We start from the raw sequence: 15,514 nt of genomic DNA, 5'->3' as shown, positions 1-15,514 counted from the left end.
ACTGCTTCAATGTGGCGTGGCATGGAGGCAATCAGCCTGTGGCACTGCTGAGGTCTTATGGAGGCCCAGGATGCTTCGATAGCGGCCTTTAGCTCATCCAGAGTGTTGGGTCTTGAGTCTCTCAACGTTCTCTTCACAATATCCCACAGATTCTCTATGGGGTTCAGGTCAGGAGAGTTGGCAGGCCAATTGAGCACAGTGATACCATGGTCAGTAAACCATTTACCAGTGGTTTTGGCACTGTGAGCAGGTGCCAGGTCGTGCTGAAAAATGAAATCTTCATCTCCATAAAGCTTTTCAGCAGATGGAAGCATGAAGTGCTCCAAAATCTCCTGATAGCTAGCTGCATTGACCCTGCCCTTGATAAAACACAGTGGACCAACACCAGCAGCTGACAAGGCACCCCAGACCATCACTGACTATGGGTACTTGACACTGGACTTCTGGCATTTTGGCATTTCCTTCTCCCCAGTCTTCCTCCAGGCTCTGGCACCTTGATTTCTGAATGACATGCAGAATTTGCTTTCATCCAAAAAAAGTACTTTGGACCACTGAGCAACAGTCCAGTGCTGCTTCTCTGTAGCCCAGGTCAGGCGCTTCTGCCGCTGTTTCTGGTTCAAAAGTGGCTTGATCTGGGGATTGCGGCACCTGTAGCCCATTTCCTGCACACGCCTGTGCACGGTGGCTCTGGATGTTTCTACTCCAGACTCAGTCCACTGCTTCCGCAGGTCCCCCAAGGTCTGGAATCGGCCCTTCTCCACAATCTTCCTCAGGGTCCGGTCACCTCTTCTCGTTGTGCAGCGTTTTCTGCCACACTTTTTCCTTCCCACAGACTTCCCACTGAGGTGCCTTGATACAGCACTCTGGGAACAGCCTATTCGTTCAGAAATTTCTTTCTGTGTCTTACCCTCTTGCTTGAGGGTGTCAATAGTGGCCTTCTGGACAGCAGTCAGGTCGGCAGTCTTACCCATGATTGGGGTTTTGAGTGATGAACCAGGCTGGGAGTTTTAAAGGCCTCAGGAATCTTTTGCAGGTGTTTAGAGTTAACTCGTTGATTCAGATGATTAGGTTCATAGCTCGTTTAGAGACCCTTTTAATGATATGCTAATTTTGTGAGATAGGAATTTTGGGTTTTCATGAGCTGTATGCCAAAATCATCCGTATTAAGACAATAAAAGACCTGAAATATTTCTGTTAGTGTGCAATGAATCTAAAATATATGAATGTTAAATTTTCATCATGACATTATTGAAAATAATGAACTTTATCACAATATGCTAATATTTTGAGAAGGACCTGTAAAAGAAGGAATACCTGGAAAACCATCTTATACCCACTATTGTGCAAAGTAGAGGATCTGTGATGCTGTGGGCCCGTTTCTCTTGCAAAGGCCCTGGGGACTCTAGAAAACATGTAGGGTGAACTGAAGAGAGGATACAAGAGCACCAGAACTCTGACAATCTAGAAAGGTTGCTGAGCGGAATGCTTGGATTGTTCTCTGCGAGGGCTACAACCTCATGACATTTTACAGACGTGTTGTCCTATTGGCAAGTAGGGGTTGCAGGGTGCCAATAATTGTGCTACAAATTATTTCATGTGTCATTTAGCATGATTCAATGGAGAACCATCAGAGGAACGGTCAGGATTTTCCCTTTATGAGGATAATATGAACCGATCCACTGGCATCTACATAAAATTAACTTTGCAAAAGTGCATTTATTGTAATTTTCCCGACATTTACAACTAAATATCTGAGTATAAAAGTACAAACAAAGCTGGCTTTAGGTAACTGTAAAGCTTTTTATTCGGAATATATAGTTCACTGCTTCAAACAAGTCAAAGAAATAATGTTTGAGTCCATTGTCATAGCGAAGTTGGTTTCTAGCGAATTGTCTTTGCCGGGCTTTTGAAACTTGACGCAGCCTGAAGCTGGAGTTGATAAGCCATTGGGTGAATTTTGAAACCATATAGCCTGAAAAAGAAAAGAAAAGTTGATTCCTGGTTCACACAATGAAGCCAGATCCTCCCCCTGTTTAAAACACACCAAAAAATCTTTCCAAACAGCAACAAACCTTGGTACAAACTGGTTGGCTGGTCGCTTTGGTCGATACTCCGGGTTCACCATGAACAACATGTGAGGAAATCCCGTGCCGAAGTAGGCTCCATCTGTATGGCGGTGTTTGGAGGACTTTGGAGTGTACACATCCGTGCACTTTGGACAATAAAGCTTCACCATTGCTTCCCCTGGGATGTCTGATAAGCCTAGATTAGTCAGAAAGCAAACAGTAAGAAAATGTTTTATGATGATGAAGTGAGGAAGAAATATTTTAATGTGATGTTGGGAAAGAGTCGGCCTCACCGATAGGAAGCATTGGCTGATTCTCGCAGTACACCCTGGGACAATAGCCAAAGTCTCCTTGTTGATATTTTTCCAGCTGAAGAGAGAAACAAATATGAAAGATTACCGCTGATGATTGATTTGGAGAGACTGTGACACTAAGCCATTATGCACTGGCCTACCATTTGTGCAATGCCTCTGTTTGTGAGAATGTATCGTGCATGTATAAGACCATAGAGCATCTCAGCTGCCTGCTCAATCAAATCGCTCTGATTCTGGTTATCTTCAGTTTCCTCATCTGTCACAGAAAAGTCATTTAGGAAATTAAAATCAGTTTTTTCCCCCTTTTGAACCAAAACTAAGACTTCTTTATAACCTCACCTGGCTCCAGGTCGAGAATCAGATCCAAAGCCTGACGGTAATGAGGCACCTGCTCGTTCAGGCCCGTCAGGTTGAACTTGTCCTGAATGTAATCTTCATCAACCTAAAATACAGCAACAGAGGATGATTAAAGGCTGTTGACAGCAGTAGGTACCGTTGCTACCACACACTGAGGTTAAAGCATTACAGGAGAGCCTAATGGGATTATGTAGATGCTGCCAGGGCAGAAAGTAAGAGATTAAAATTGTGCCAGGCTAACCAGCGGGTAACTGTATGGATGCTCAGTATAGACAAACAATTCCTGGTGAGTGTTTTTATTTTTATGTTTGCCAAATTAATTGTTCATTCATTCGTTTTGTTGTATTAAACTGAATATCCAATACCTCATACAACCACCTGCTCAAAAAATGTAAGCAACACTTTAACACTTTTAATTCCTTCATCCTCCAGGAACTGCCTGTAAACTCTTGTCACATGAGGCTGGCCTTTATGATGCCCCAGGAGGAACCCCAGACCCACTGCCACAATGAAGGGGCTAACAATGGGTCAAAGGATTTAATCCCAATACCTAATGACAGTAGGCTTGTTTATCCTCCAGGTACAGGTCTGTGCGTCCCCCCATGGATATGCCTGCCCCAGACCAACACCGACCCACCACACAGCCGATCATGCTGAACAACGTTGCAGGCAGCATAATGTTCGCCTCATGCTACCGGTAGTGATACTGACCCTGATCAATGCAAAACCACTGAAAAGTAGTACAAAAATGAGAAGGGAACAATTGTCTGTGGCCCCCACCTGCAAAACCATTCCTGTTGTTGGGGGTCATCTCATTGTTGCCCCTTAAGTGCACCTGTTGTTAATTTCATTAACCTCAAACAGCTGACACTGATTAACAACCCCCACTACTAATTGACTGACCAGATCAATATTCCAGAGGTTTTGATTTTATACTCAGATTAAAAAGCATTCCTTTCATTTTTTGAGCATCATTGTTTTGGATTTTAATATCTGAATTTGTGAAAAAGGGGTATGAATACTTTTCCACTTTATTTGTAGGTACCAGCAGAGGTTAAAGACTTTGACCATGACCAATATGACCATAATGTCCATGGCTAAATCAACAAAAATGAAAATAAAATCCTGTGAAAAATATGCACGCTAAAACTGAATCAGTGCAAAAAATAAACTGTTAGTTATTAGCTCAGTCTATGAAAAGGGTCTGCACACTTTTTAATTCAAAAAGCCACTTTCGCCGTCAATGCTTCCAAATAAAATTTGTCTAGAGCTGCAAAAAAACATGGATTTTTATAAATGAATTGTCTGATTTTCTAGACTAAGGAAATTAAAATGAATTTCTATTTCTCAGATTTTAGAACAAAATGAATCATCTTACTATCACAAAGAAAAAAAAACATTTTTTGTACAATGTGGTCAAGCTGAGTGAGCCCTTTCCAATACTATGGAAACTGAAGATAGATAGGTAGCCCACTTAAAAATATAAAGTACATGGTTTGAAGCTAAAAACACATCAAATTACTTTGAAAAGCCTTCTACCATTGGTCCCCTTCTGTTGTAGACATTTTATTCTGATATTGCATAAAACATACAGACCAACTGCTAAAACTATTATAACCTGGAAACAGAAAAACAGAACTACAACCAGGAGAAGTTACAATGGTTGAAATAAAAACTTCCTTAAACGTTATCTCTGGTATCTACCTAAAAACAATGCTGACTGATTTTCTGGAGATAATGATAATGTGTTTTAACCATCGTGGTATTTTACAGTACAAGGTTTACCCCAGAATTTCAGCATTTAAAATGCCGTTAATCCTCTGTTTGTAACCCACATACACGGAATTTGTATCATTTAAAATTTTATTTAATGCTCAGTTCAACTGATTTGTTTATGTTGACATAAGGCTCTAAGAAATTTGTCAAATCTACATATTTTAGGGCCCCCAGATTGTTTTTCAGGAACCAAACTGAGTTTCAGAACCCAACTTTGAGAACCGTTGAGTTAAGGGACACATGTATGGTCACAGATTTCTTTATAAAGGAGCTCTTATTTTTACTCATGTATCGAATTTTCAAAGTAAAAGTGGAACTTGCCTCACAGAACAGCTCGTTTCCTCTGAGTCCACAGAACCAGGAGATCCAAGACACCTCCTCCGAACTGCTCATCCTCCTGACAAACAGCAGAGCGCTTTATAGCAACAATCCCCGGCTAACCAAAAGCTACTTTCGTAAAAAAAAAAAAAACTGAAAGCAAGCCATTCTAACAAGATAATCCGCCATATATTGGATACGAGCTCAGATGTGGTTTAGATTTACCGCAATTTACGTTAGCTCTTCTTGTACACGCTAGCTTGGTAGCTGTCGAGTTGCTATGTAGCTTGTAGGGTAGTTTGGAAATTATTTGTTGGAAAAAGTACTCTCACATGCGAGTATCTAAATTACAACACATGATTACATTTACTTACCCCTTTAAATGTGTCTAATAATATATAAATATGCAGGCTTTGCGTTTCTTCTCTTTCACGGTGACCAACTTCCGGTGGCGCAGGTTTTCAAAATAATGGTCTAAACATGCTAATGTGCTAACAGGAAATGGTAACATTGAACAAATTATAACTCGTTTTAATAAGAATGTCACAGTTTGTTTTTATAAACCTTTTTAATCAAATAATAATTCCATCACACCGGATGTAACAGAAAATTTGACATTGTGATCTTAGCTCGCATAAAAGAAAACATTTTTTTATGCATAAAAGTTTCAAGCCACCATTATGTCTATTCTGCCTACAACTAAGCCATTACTCTGTTATGATTTTTCACTTTAATGGAAAACTATTGCAGTAATGCACCTTACTTTTAAAAGTATGTTTTTAATGACATTTGTTGCTGTTTTACACCCAGACTCCATCAGAAGGACTCTTAAATGTGGCAGAAATAGCAAAAAACATCCTTTCCAAATGTGATTGAGACTTCAGGGAAGGTCTGAGAAGGTTTTGCGTGAAGGTGGACCAACATCCTTCTCCTCATGCTCCTTTCCCATTCCTTCGAACATTAGGATCCTTCACAGAAGAAAACAAACATTGTGTTTGTTATTTAAAAATTTCGATCACACAGTTTCTTATAAGATGCCAGATAAATGGCCTAAGTGGTAGTGTTTTTCTAGTGTTTTTCACTACCCCCTCTGTTAAAAATAAAACCTATTAGCTCATGTTATACATTCTTGTTTTAAATTACTGTCAGCACAATGAATCTCTTCTACTTTACTCAAAGCTATCATGACAGTCTCACAGCAGTCCATGCCTAGTCTAAGTATACAGCAAGAGATAAATCCATTTCTTGTTATCACAAAGACACAATAATGAACACATCCAAAAGCCTCAGATGTAAGATGTAAGATTTAATATCTATACATTTATAAACCCAATTGTACTTACAGCTTCAGAATTGCATTTCGTTTCCCCAGCATCATGTTCAGGAAGTCGTGGTAGCTGATTGTGTCCTTCGATGGACTTCCAACCACCTCTGACATCATCTTTTTCAGTTCTAAGTGAGTTTTGGCCAATCCGAGTTTTTCCAGCATATGTTTTAACCCCATCATATCTGGAACATTGTGCACATATAAGAAGTAAATTCAACAAGTTATACGTGGCCTGTGAAAATACTGTCATGACTGAGCGAGCAAGTAAACATTTGTCTCTGTAGCTAAAAATACTTTTGATACAGTTTGTAGAAGCCTGGACCTTACCTATATCACCTTTGTCGTTGAGATCAAACTCCATGTATTTCTCTAAAACACAAAGATATGTTTTACAGAATATTACACCAGAATTTCAAATGTGAACAGAGAAGATATTTGTAACTGTAAAAAACTGACTTTTAAACATTTCAAGATTGGTTGCCAGATCTTCCTCGTCTGCGTACTTTGAATCTGAGAGGAACGCCTGAGGATGGGATCACCAGGATGGGGTCAGTTCTTGTGTTTTGTGTCTCCATGTATCCAAACAATATTGCCTAAATGTGCCATTTATTCTAGCTCACCTCATTTATAGAGTTAAGTCTTTCCTCCTGTTGAGACTTGAGAAGGCCATACGCTTTACCTCCTATTAAAAACAACACAGAACAAGTTGAACAAGTTATTCAATCAATTCTTACAACAACAACAAAAATAAAATTCATAAAAAGTGAAAATTGCATGATTTTTCATATTGGATTGGTGTTAGTATAGCTTTAAAATTCAAACTATAGCAGAGAAATGCAAGCATACCTTGAGCATTGTTATCCATTTGTGTGAGCTGTGCTGGGAAACTGTTAAACTAACAGCGACTGTTTTTAATCACTGTGGCTGTAAATTGTATCTGAAGAGGAAGTGAGGTCTGGGTGAGGTTCCTGCCTTACATTTAAGGCTGCAGAGAACTGAGGTCAAATATGTGTTGCAAAAACAAAAATCCACACTTTTCAACATGCTGGTTCTGAAAATTTGTGTCATTCAGTAATTTTGCATGTTGGGCACCTGCAGCATACTTCCTAGGATGTGCTTACTGATATGTTTCACCTCTGTACAGTGTATGAGCAGGCTTACGTATCTTCACTGTTTTAAGGAAGCAGTACTGTTGAAACATGGGAGGTTGTTATCAGTTGATGAAGAGATAAACAAGATACCTGAAAGTAAAACAAAGAAGATACAAATAGAAAAAGAATTTCAAGGTTATGCAGGTAAGTTAAAAACTTTCTTAATACAGGTACACTTCAGTCAATTAGAATAATTAGAATATCCCTGAAGAGTTCAGTCATTTGAAATTTAATTCAAAACTGAAACTCATAAATTATACAGATTTGTTGCATACATTAATTTATCCATTGCCTTCAGGTTGCCCCTGATCAGGTCACGGGCGCAACAAGTTCGGGAGGGAACCCCTTCTCCTCAGCAACCCTCCAGCAGTAGGGAAATACTTATGAAAAATAAAAAGAAATTAATCAGCATCTCCTCAATGGTTGTTAGCAGAGAGGAGCGTGAAGTGCTCTACTAAAACACAGTGAACCAACTCCAGCAGATGAGATGGGTTCCCATTTATTCACTGGCTGTGGAAACTACACACTGGACCTCAAACAATTTTCCATTCTTCCTCCTGACTCTGGTACCTTGATTTTCAAATGAAATGCAACATTTTCTTTCATCACAAAATAGGACTTTTGACTGGGCAACAGTCCAGCTGTTTTCCATCTAGGCCCAGACAAGACTCCCCAGACAACTGGAGCCCACGTTCTGGGTCTGTGTGTGGTTAGCCTTAAGGCTCTGTGTCCTGCAGTGATCTACACTGTGTGCATCTTCTTAAAACCTTTGAATGGGCTTTGCTTCACAATCCTCTCAAGCCTCTGGTATCCCTATTGCTTTTTCCTATTTCGCTATCACACTTTTTCCTTCCACTTAATTTTCCATTAATATGCTTGAACACAGAATTCTTTGAACATCCAGCTGTTTTAAAAATGGCCTTTTGTGGTTTACACACCTATTGGAGGGTTAGGAGACTGTCTGGTGTACAGTTGCCTAAGCAGTAAACAATCTTCTCCTTAGCTGTGTAGGCTGTAACATAACGATGCTGTAGTAAAAATTATGTGAAAAGAAAATTGTGTTTTAATTAGCCTTACACAATAATTTTGAATTAAATCCCATTTGATTTCAAATTTCTATATTAAGATAATTTTCCAATGATGTCATAATTTATTCAGATGCACCTGTAGTTTCACAAATGCTCAAGTCAATCAGGAAGTTAATGTTTTTTGGCCACTCGATGGCACTGTTGCTAAATGAAAAAGAGAATAAAACTATGTTCTTTGTCCTTGTAGTTTCAAGTTGACACTTTAGTTTATACAAAGGAACTGAGAATGTCTGGAACTTTACCTAAAGGTACAAAAGGGAAAACTCTACATACTTTGCTGCATTAGTAACATAATGGCTGGCTTGCATTTTCAGGTTTTTCTTTTTGCATTTTTATTAAATATTGCACCCGAATGCAGAGGTAAGTTTCTTTTTGGGCTTGTTTTTATTAGATTACATCAGTCAGTATTCCATATTAGTATATTTTAATGTTGGTTTTGTATATTTAAATTGCAGTAGTTACCAGATGAGATAGTGGTATGCCAAAAAATTGAATAAATCTGTAGGCGTTGCTATTCTGACACAGAATTTTTAATCATGCAGGATTTACCATCCACAGTGATTATATTTATTGTCTGTTTTTGACTCTATCAAAATCTGACTCTGCAGGGAGTGAGACTGTGTCAGCTTTTAAAGTAGAAGATGTGGCTTTGTTGTGTCTAAACTTCAACGTCACCGATCCACTGACCTGCTACAGAATCAGACTGACAAAGTACACAGATGCCAGTTCCCCCACAGTCGTATTTCAGTATCCAAAAAAATCCCAAGATGCCAAACGTGTGAATTTGGAAGCAAACAGAAAAGGACAAACATGTGTTTTTTTGAGAACCCTGCAGAAATCAGATGAAGGAATGTACAACTTTGAAATTTGGAAAGGATGGGACAAAATTAACGTCACAGAAATATTTTTAAAAGTGAAAGGTAGATTCTTTATTTTATAATTTTACAGATAAATTTAAAGAACATGCAGGGTAGATCACATGCTACTTTATGATCTTTCAGATTGCAGAACCCTTAAAGTGGAGACGGCAAATCCTGGCATGCCTGTGACGCTTAACTGCTCAGAGGATGCAGAAACAGCCCCTTCAAATGTGACATGGGCAAAGCTGAAAGGGAGCAACTCTGTTCCTGTTGATTTGACAAGGGCTGAAATGAAGGAAGTATTCCTGACAATCCCGTCTGTGTCTGCCAGTGACAGCGGTTGGTACAGATGTGATTATATAGTCAGACAAAGTCAGCGCTGCTCAAAGATCAATCTCCATGTCAAAAGTCGTCAAGGTCTGATCATAAACAGATCTTTTTAGCATTACCTTCGATATTGTTGTATATAATTCTTACTATTATTTTTCTTTCTCTGTTTGATTAAACAGAAGATGTGTCTGAGATCACAATGGTTCCAAGTCCTACATTTACAAAAACTCAGCCAGGTGTGTTTTGCTTTTTTAGTTTTCTGCATGCAGTATAACAGTGGTCCTTATTTGCGAGATGGTTAAATCGCTTCCTCTTCATGTTTTGTCCAGCCTTTTTTCAGGATTTTAAGGCTAATGAGAAAGATGAAAATGAAACCTCGATTCTGGTTGTAGTCCTGGTCCTTACCTTGATAATCACACTTGCAGCACTGACAGGACTGTTTATTTATAAGAGATTGAAATCCCAGAGGAATTCTGCAGGTGGGCTCTGTCTAAACGCTCCTCATTTTGCTACACTGACTTTGCGAGTGACTTATAAGCTTTAAATGTACATCACATAGTCTTTGCCTTTTCTATACTTGTCAATCAGGCTGCTTTCAAAGGTCTGAGGATTTCTATGAGAATGTGACTCTTCCATGTTCACCAGGTTAGAGTAAACTTATGTTCTTGCTGCCTTTTTTAGCAAATATTTGAACTATACCATTTATTATTCTGATTATCTTCCATATCACCTAAAATGTCATTTTACATGTTTTAATTGAGAATTGTTTATCCAACCCACAGATGCTACAGACCAAATCAACAGCTTGTATGCATTTCCAGAGGAGGTTCAAATGCATACTTGTAAGTATATTAAAGTAAATACAATGCTTCAATATTGATTATATTCACACACAAATTCCAACATTCTCCTCTTTTTTGTAGTTATAGAATCGTGAATCTGAAATCTAGAAATCTTCTGGCTATTCGTGGAAAACACTGAAGATTTGACTCCTTTCTTTTCCAATAAGTTTAATCGTTGCATCTATGTGAACGTGTAATCAATACACTTGCTGGCCACTTTATTAGGTACACCTTGCTAGCTAGGCTATGGCATTTAAAATGGCTCTGTTGGTATTAAGGCGCCCAAAGTGTGCCAGAAACACATCATTACACCACCACCACCATTTTGATAATACAAGGCGAGATAGATCCTTTTATGTTGTTTACACCAAATTCTGACACATCAGTTCAGGTGACATTTGTCCAATCTCTTATTGTCTACTTTTGTTGAACCTGAATGTTTGAATTGTAGCCTCGGTTTTCCTGTTCTTAGCTGGCAGTGACACCTGGTGTGATGTTCCGCTTCTATGGTCCATCTGCTTCAGTGTTGTGCATTCAGATTGTATTTCATTTTTTGGTTGCAACATGTGCGCTACTGTCGCCTTTCTATTATCTCAAACCAGTCTGCCCATTCTCTTCTGACCCCTGCCAACAACAAGGAATTTCCAGGGCTGCTGACTGGATACTTTTTCGGATTAGCTTCTGTAAACCGGAGACATGTTTGTGTGTGAAATCCCCAGTAGATAAACGGTTTCCAAAACACTTAGATCAGCCCCCCTGTCATCAAAAATCAGGCTACATTGAACATCACCTAAATCGTCTTTCATCCCCGTTCTGAAGCTTGGTTTGATTTACATCAAACTATCCTCACCATGTCTAGATGCTAAATACATTGAGCTGCTACAGTGTGATTTGGCTGGTTTAATTGTGTTAACAACTACTAGACGTGTGGCTAATAAAGTTGCCAGTGAGTACATTTTTATTTTATCTGTATCTTTTGAGTGAAAGGAGTCTTACATTACTGTCTTTCAATAGGTTCTATTTCATCAAAAGTATGAATGTAATATTCTCTTGAACAAGTATTTTTGCAAATTATGTTCAGTTGGCAAAAAAAACATTCCAGCATTTAAATAAAGACAAAGAGCAATATTTATTTCCTTTAGTTTACAGTTTGTAATAAATTGTAGAGACCGTCATCAGTGGTGGCCACTTCTCTATTTAGTTGTCTCTGTTGCTCTACTTCCTCATCCTGAATGGCATCATAAATATGCGTCTGTGAAAAACAATACAGATGTTAGCAAATATTGATATATCATCTTGACACAAATAGGATGCTTTTTCCATATTTTTTACCATTGAGATGTTTGACAATTTGGCAACTGCAACAAAACAGAAAACAGAAGTTACGGCATATAGTACATTATCCAAAAGTGAAAGTTTAGATGAGGGGTTCCTCTATCAGATTCACTACCCAAATCCTGGTTGCGCTTCCTCTTCCAGTGAATAAAAACTCCTGCTGTTGCTGCACATATTAAAAGGCCCAGAGGAAGACCTATCCATGCAAGGGTCTGCAGAACTGAAGAGATTGAAGCCTTATTTTCTTTTGTTTGTGCTGAAACATCATATTTAACATTAAGGTAACCATGCATACATACATTTAACAGAGTGCCATCTTTTTGATGCCATCAGTGAACCTTCTCTGTACACAGAGCAGGTTATTTCATCAGAGCTAACTGGCCAAACTGGGAGAAGAAGCTCATTGATCAAGGTGTTATTAACATTCAATAATCTGCCCTGCCAGCCCTCTCGGCTACTTCCAGACCAAGTTAAGTTGAAGTTTTCTTCACATTCTTTTGCACAAGTAAGCAAACAGGTCAAAGTGAGATTTTCGCCTTCTGGGTCTGTCTTTGCAGTAACTGTAAGATAAAAAAATATGTAAATTTAACATTTCATAACTCTCACACTCTCTGAATGTTGTTGGGATGTATATTTGTCACCTACCATCGAGGGTGTGCAGCCTGAATTTGTGAAACACTCTTTGCTCATCAGAGGAACCCATACACTGGTAGTCTCCAGCATACAGAGGAATCAGTGTATTGATTACTAATGATGAGTCTGTGCTCACATTAAATACATTTGTTTGGCCATTTTCAGGTAACATGTCAGCCAGTGGTTTTTTATTCAGAGTCCACTCTATGCTGTCTTCAAGTCTGAGAGAGAAAGTGTTTCTGCAAAGGAGTGACACTGACTCACCAACTGCAGCAAACACTTCCTCCAGCCCATCTACAAGGAAGAAAACAGAGTTTACCCTTTGTACATATTAAACTACAGTTTTAATTTGTTTGTGCAGCTTAGTACCTGTTATTGTTGTCTTATAACTGGCGATGGCTTTAACCACATCATTCTGGGTTACTTGGCATTTCCATGCCCTGTGATGGTCGGTCACTTTCTTGGTGATGATCAGTTTTGAGAAGCAAACAGATGGATTCTCAAATCTAAATCTTTTACCGGTGATTGGAACATCATTCTCAGTTGTCCATATGATATTAATGCCTGTGTCATTTTTACAGGGGACATATCCTAGAAATGTACTGAGGGAGCAGTGAAGTTCTACTGTGTCCTCTGTTTGGGACTCATTAACTGTAAAACAAAAAAACTAAATTTCTCTCTCATTCATCACTTTGAGTCACTTTCAGTCACTTTGAGACTTTAATGAACCACAATCATACTTACTATCAAGAAACCGAAGGGAAACACTTGAATTCAGAGCTCCACTTTCACAAGTGTACAACTTGGCATCATGACGCTCCATTTTAGGGATCTCCAGGGAGCAATCCTTTAGCAGATTATACTTGTTTTCTTTAAAATATGTGACTTTTCCAGCCGTCACCACCTCAGAATCCCATACATAAAACTTCTCTGTCCAGTTTATTGAAGAGCAGGATCCAACAGAAGGTAAACCACATGGCAAAGTAACTCTGTCTCCTGGTTGAGCAAACATCTGCACAGGATCTTTTTGTAACAACAAATACATTTAGGTTTTTAATGAGAAATATAAGTAAAGCTTGAACCCAGTCATTTTAAAGCAGCTATTTAAGTATAGTTTGTAATCTAGCTTAGTTTCACTTCTACAACAATTCCTGGTTATTTCCTGTTTCTGAGATGTACAATTAGGAAGCAAATTATGATTAGACAAATAACTGAAACTTAAACTACACTGAATAACTTTTAACAGGCTTTCTATCGTTCGTTTCCTGTTCAACTCAAAGACATTTGAGCTATATGTTACATTTTGAGCCATTACTAAAATCTAAAGCCCTGTTTAAGAAACCTAGTGCTTGCTTTTTTTAGGCACTATTGGCCTTTATTTTTGTCAGTATTTTTCGAAAGTGAGTTGATATGAAATGAGGTGAGAGAGGGGGAAGACATGCAGCAAACGTCAACGGGCCAGGACCAGAACCCTTGACAACTGCATCAAGGACTAAGGTGTAAACTAGCTTGTGCTTTTTTGAAGAAAATCTCAAATCCAAAGCAGTAGTCATTGTGAAACATGGCCCTCTGTGAGAAAATGACAATTCTTATATTTATTTGTCATGATAGGAAAAACAGCAAAGCAACAACATTCAGAATTTATGACTGAATACAAAATGTTAGCAGAATAAGCATCAAGCTTAAGTACAACAGAGTGCTGTGAATTCTTCAGTTCGTAGGATGAAGCAACCCATCACACTAATAAATACTGGAATACTGAATACAGCCTAACTAAGCTGATTAGATATAATAAAAGTGTTGTAATTACCTGATGAATAAAGTGCATCTGATGTCCATGAAGTAAATATAATGAGATATAGTCCATACAAAGGCTGATGGTTCATCCTTCTTTCAGTAGCTCTATTCTTGAGTAAATATGACCAAACTCTCTAAGTGCACCAGTTTCTTAAAATACATGTCCAGGAAACCACATTGTGACGCATCATGACAAGATGTTGTTCACTAAAAAAATCCTTCATCTGACCTGATTTTTTCTCTCTAATGTTCTCCTGCGTTTAAGATATTTGAGTAAAAGTAACTTTTACTTTTAACGTCATCTCTTCTATTTCTCACATGGATGCCAGATATGCTAAAAAAATGTTTGTAGAGTTTATTTTAGACACTTTACTCCATTAAGGGGAAATGTCAGTGTGTTTGGTTCTACATGACACATGTGTGAGTCAAGTTCATTGGGTGCTCTGAAAAATGAAAAGCTGAACCCAACCCAGTGTGAGCTGCCATACATTAGTGGTTCAGTTTTTGGTTCTTCTCTAAAGGTTCTGATCTGAGTTAAATGAGCTGCAAAAACACAGCTGGAAGCCAGCTTTCAATTGAAGCTGGTCTAATTCTCAAATGAAAAAGTAACCAGCACAGTTAAACCCACAATTAGTCATACGCCTGGCAGATTAAGAGTTAAAAGTTGTCTTTAAATTTGATCCAAAATGCTTCTTCTGAACAAAAGTGGCCCAGCCAGAGTCGCGGCTTGAAACTGATAAGAATCTATCGGAAGGAGCTAAAGATTAGGGTGACGAAAAGGAAGCCGTCCAACCCCAAAGACTTGGAGATCATAACCAAAGATAAATCGTCAAAGTAGTATTGTTAATATCTAAAAAGCTGTTCTGCAAATGTAAAGAGGGTCTGATTGCTGTAATGCCTATAAGGATTTGTCCAGTCATTATTGAGAAGGGCATAAATAATTTCATATATAGACATTTTATTCAGATTAATTAAAAAGAGGTAAACTAGTTTCCTTCATAATTGATGCTCCTCTTATTTTGTTGTGATGGGTTTTGAGAGAAGTCTGTCTCATTTCCTATTAGAAACAAGCTTATTGGTTGAATTAAATTTATTTTAAATCTGCCAGAGCTATGAAGAATTTCAAGTTTTAATTTGAAAAACAAATTAATTTCAGTTGGGTAACCCTAAACATTTTTTCTCTATAAAACAGATTCAAGAGTAATAATGGTATATGAATAAAAACAAACATAAAACAGTTTATTTCACTTTGGCATGCAGCCTTCTGTAAATTGTAGAAACATCATCAGAGGAGTGTGCCTCCTATAAGTTGTCTCCTGT

The 15,514-nt window shown here is 38.3% G+C and overlaps 4 protein-coding genes across 6 annotated transcripts; 1 reads left to right on the top strand and 3 right to left on the bottom strand.

Moving 5' to 3' along the window:
• Window positions 1-1,780: 1,780 nt before the first annotated feature.
• LOC124866282 (casein kinase II subunit beta-like) lies at window positions 1,781-5,347 on the bottom strand. The gene is made up of 7 exons (XM_047361995.1): window positions 5,206-5,347; window positions 4,835-4,910; window positions 2,720-2,822; window positions 2,521-2,636; window positions 2,360-2,435; window positions 2,073-2,262; window positions 1,781-1,972 (listed from the first exon to the last, which is right to left on the bottom strand). Exons 2-7 carry the CDS (start codon window positions 4,904-4,906, stop codon window positions 1,882-1,884), a joined length of 648 nt encoding a protein of 215 aa, XP_047217951.1. The 5' UTR covers window positions 4,907-4,910; window positions 5,206-5,347; the 3' UTR covers window positions 1,781-1,881.
• A 33-nt stretch (window positions 5,348-5,380) lies between these two features.
• Window positions 5,381-7,148, bottom strand: LOC124866283 (allograft inflammatory factor 1-like). Its single transcript, XM_047361996.1, has 6 exons — window positions 7,005-7,148; window positions 6,779-6,840; window positions 6,615-6,681; window positions 6,486-6,527; window positions 6,175-6,340; window positions 5,381-5,799 (listed from the first exon to the last, which is right to left on the bottom strand). The coding sequence occupies exons 1-6, from the start codon at window positions 7,021-7,023 to the stop codon at window positions 5,712-5,714; spliced, it is 444 nt and encodes a 147-aa protein (XP_047217952.1). The 5' UTR covers window positions 7,024-7,148; the 3' UTR covers window positions 5,381-5,711.
• A 201-nt stretch (window positions 7,149-7,349) lies between these two features.
• LOC124866281 lies at window positions 7,350-11,557 on the top strand. Its single transcript, XM_047361994.1, has 9 exons — window positions 7,350-7,453; window positions 7,608-8,757; window positions 9,006-9,317; window positions 9,399-9,674; window positions 9,767-9,823; window positions 9,917-10,066; window positions 10,176-10,232; window positions 10,370-10,429; window positions 10,511-11,557. The coding sequence occupies exons 2-9, from the start codon at window positions 8,691-8,693 to the stop codon at window positions 10,522-10,524; spliced, it is 993 nt and encodes a 330-aa protein (XP_047217950.1). The 5' UTR covers window positions 7,350-7,453; window positions 7,608-8,690; the 3' UTR covers window positions 10,525-11,557.
• On the bottom strand, window positions 11,540-15,195 carry LOC124866280. 3 transcript variants are annotated; one of them, XR_007037770.1, is made up of 8 exons: window positions 14,208-15,195; window positions 13,142-13,420; window positions 12,767-13,064; window positions 12,410-12,691; window positions 12,064-12,324; window positions 11,880-11,984; window positions 11,762-11,787; window positions 11,540-11,681 (listed from the first exon to the last, which is right to left on the bottom strand). XR_007037770.1 is itself a non-coding variant. In XM_047361992.1 (8 exons), exons 1-8 carry the CDS (start codon window positions 14,281-14,283, stop codon window positions 11,568-11,570), a joined length of 1,398 nt encoding a protein of 465 aa, XP_047217948.1. In that variant the 5' UTR covers window positions 14,284-15,193; the 3' UTR covers window positions 11,540-11,567. The 3 variants fall into 3 exon arrangements, 2 of the variants coding, with proteins under 2 accessions (XP_047217948.1, XP_047217947.1); XM_047361992.1 differs by having other exon boundaries at window positions 12,767-13,048; window positions 13,142-13,393; window positions 14,208-15,193; XM_047361991.1 differs by having other exon boundaries at window positions 12,767-13,048; window positions 14,208-15,189.
• Between the last annotated feature and the right edge of the window lie 319 nt (window positions 15,196-15,514).

Source organism: Girardinichthys multiradiatus, chromosome 3, assembly GCF_021462225.1.
Source record: "Girardinichthys multiradiatus isolate DD_20200921_A chromosome 3, DD_fGirMul_XY1, whole genome shotgun sequence".
Taxonomy (NCBI): Eukaryota; Metazoa; Chordata; class Actinopteri; order Cyprinodontiformes; family Goodeidae; genus Girardinichthys; species Girardinichthys multiradiatus.
This window is presented reverse-complemented; position numbering and strand designations above follow the sequence as displayed.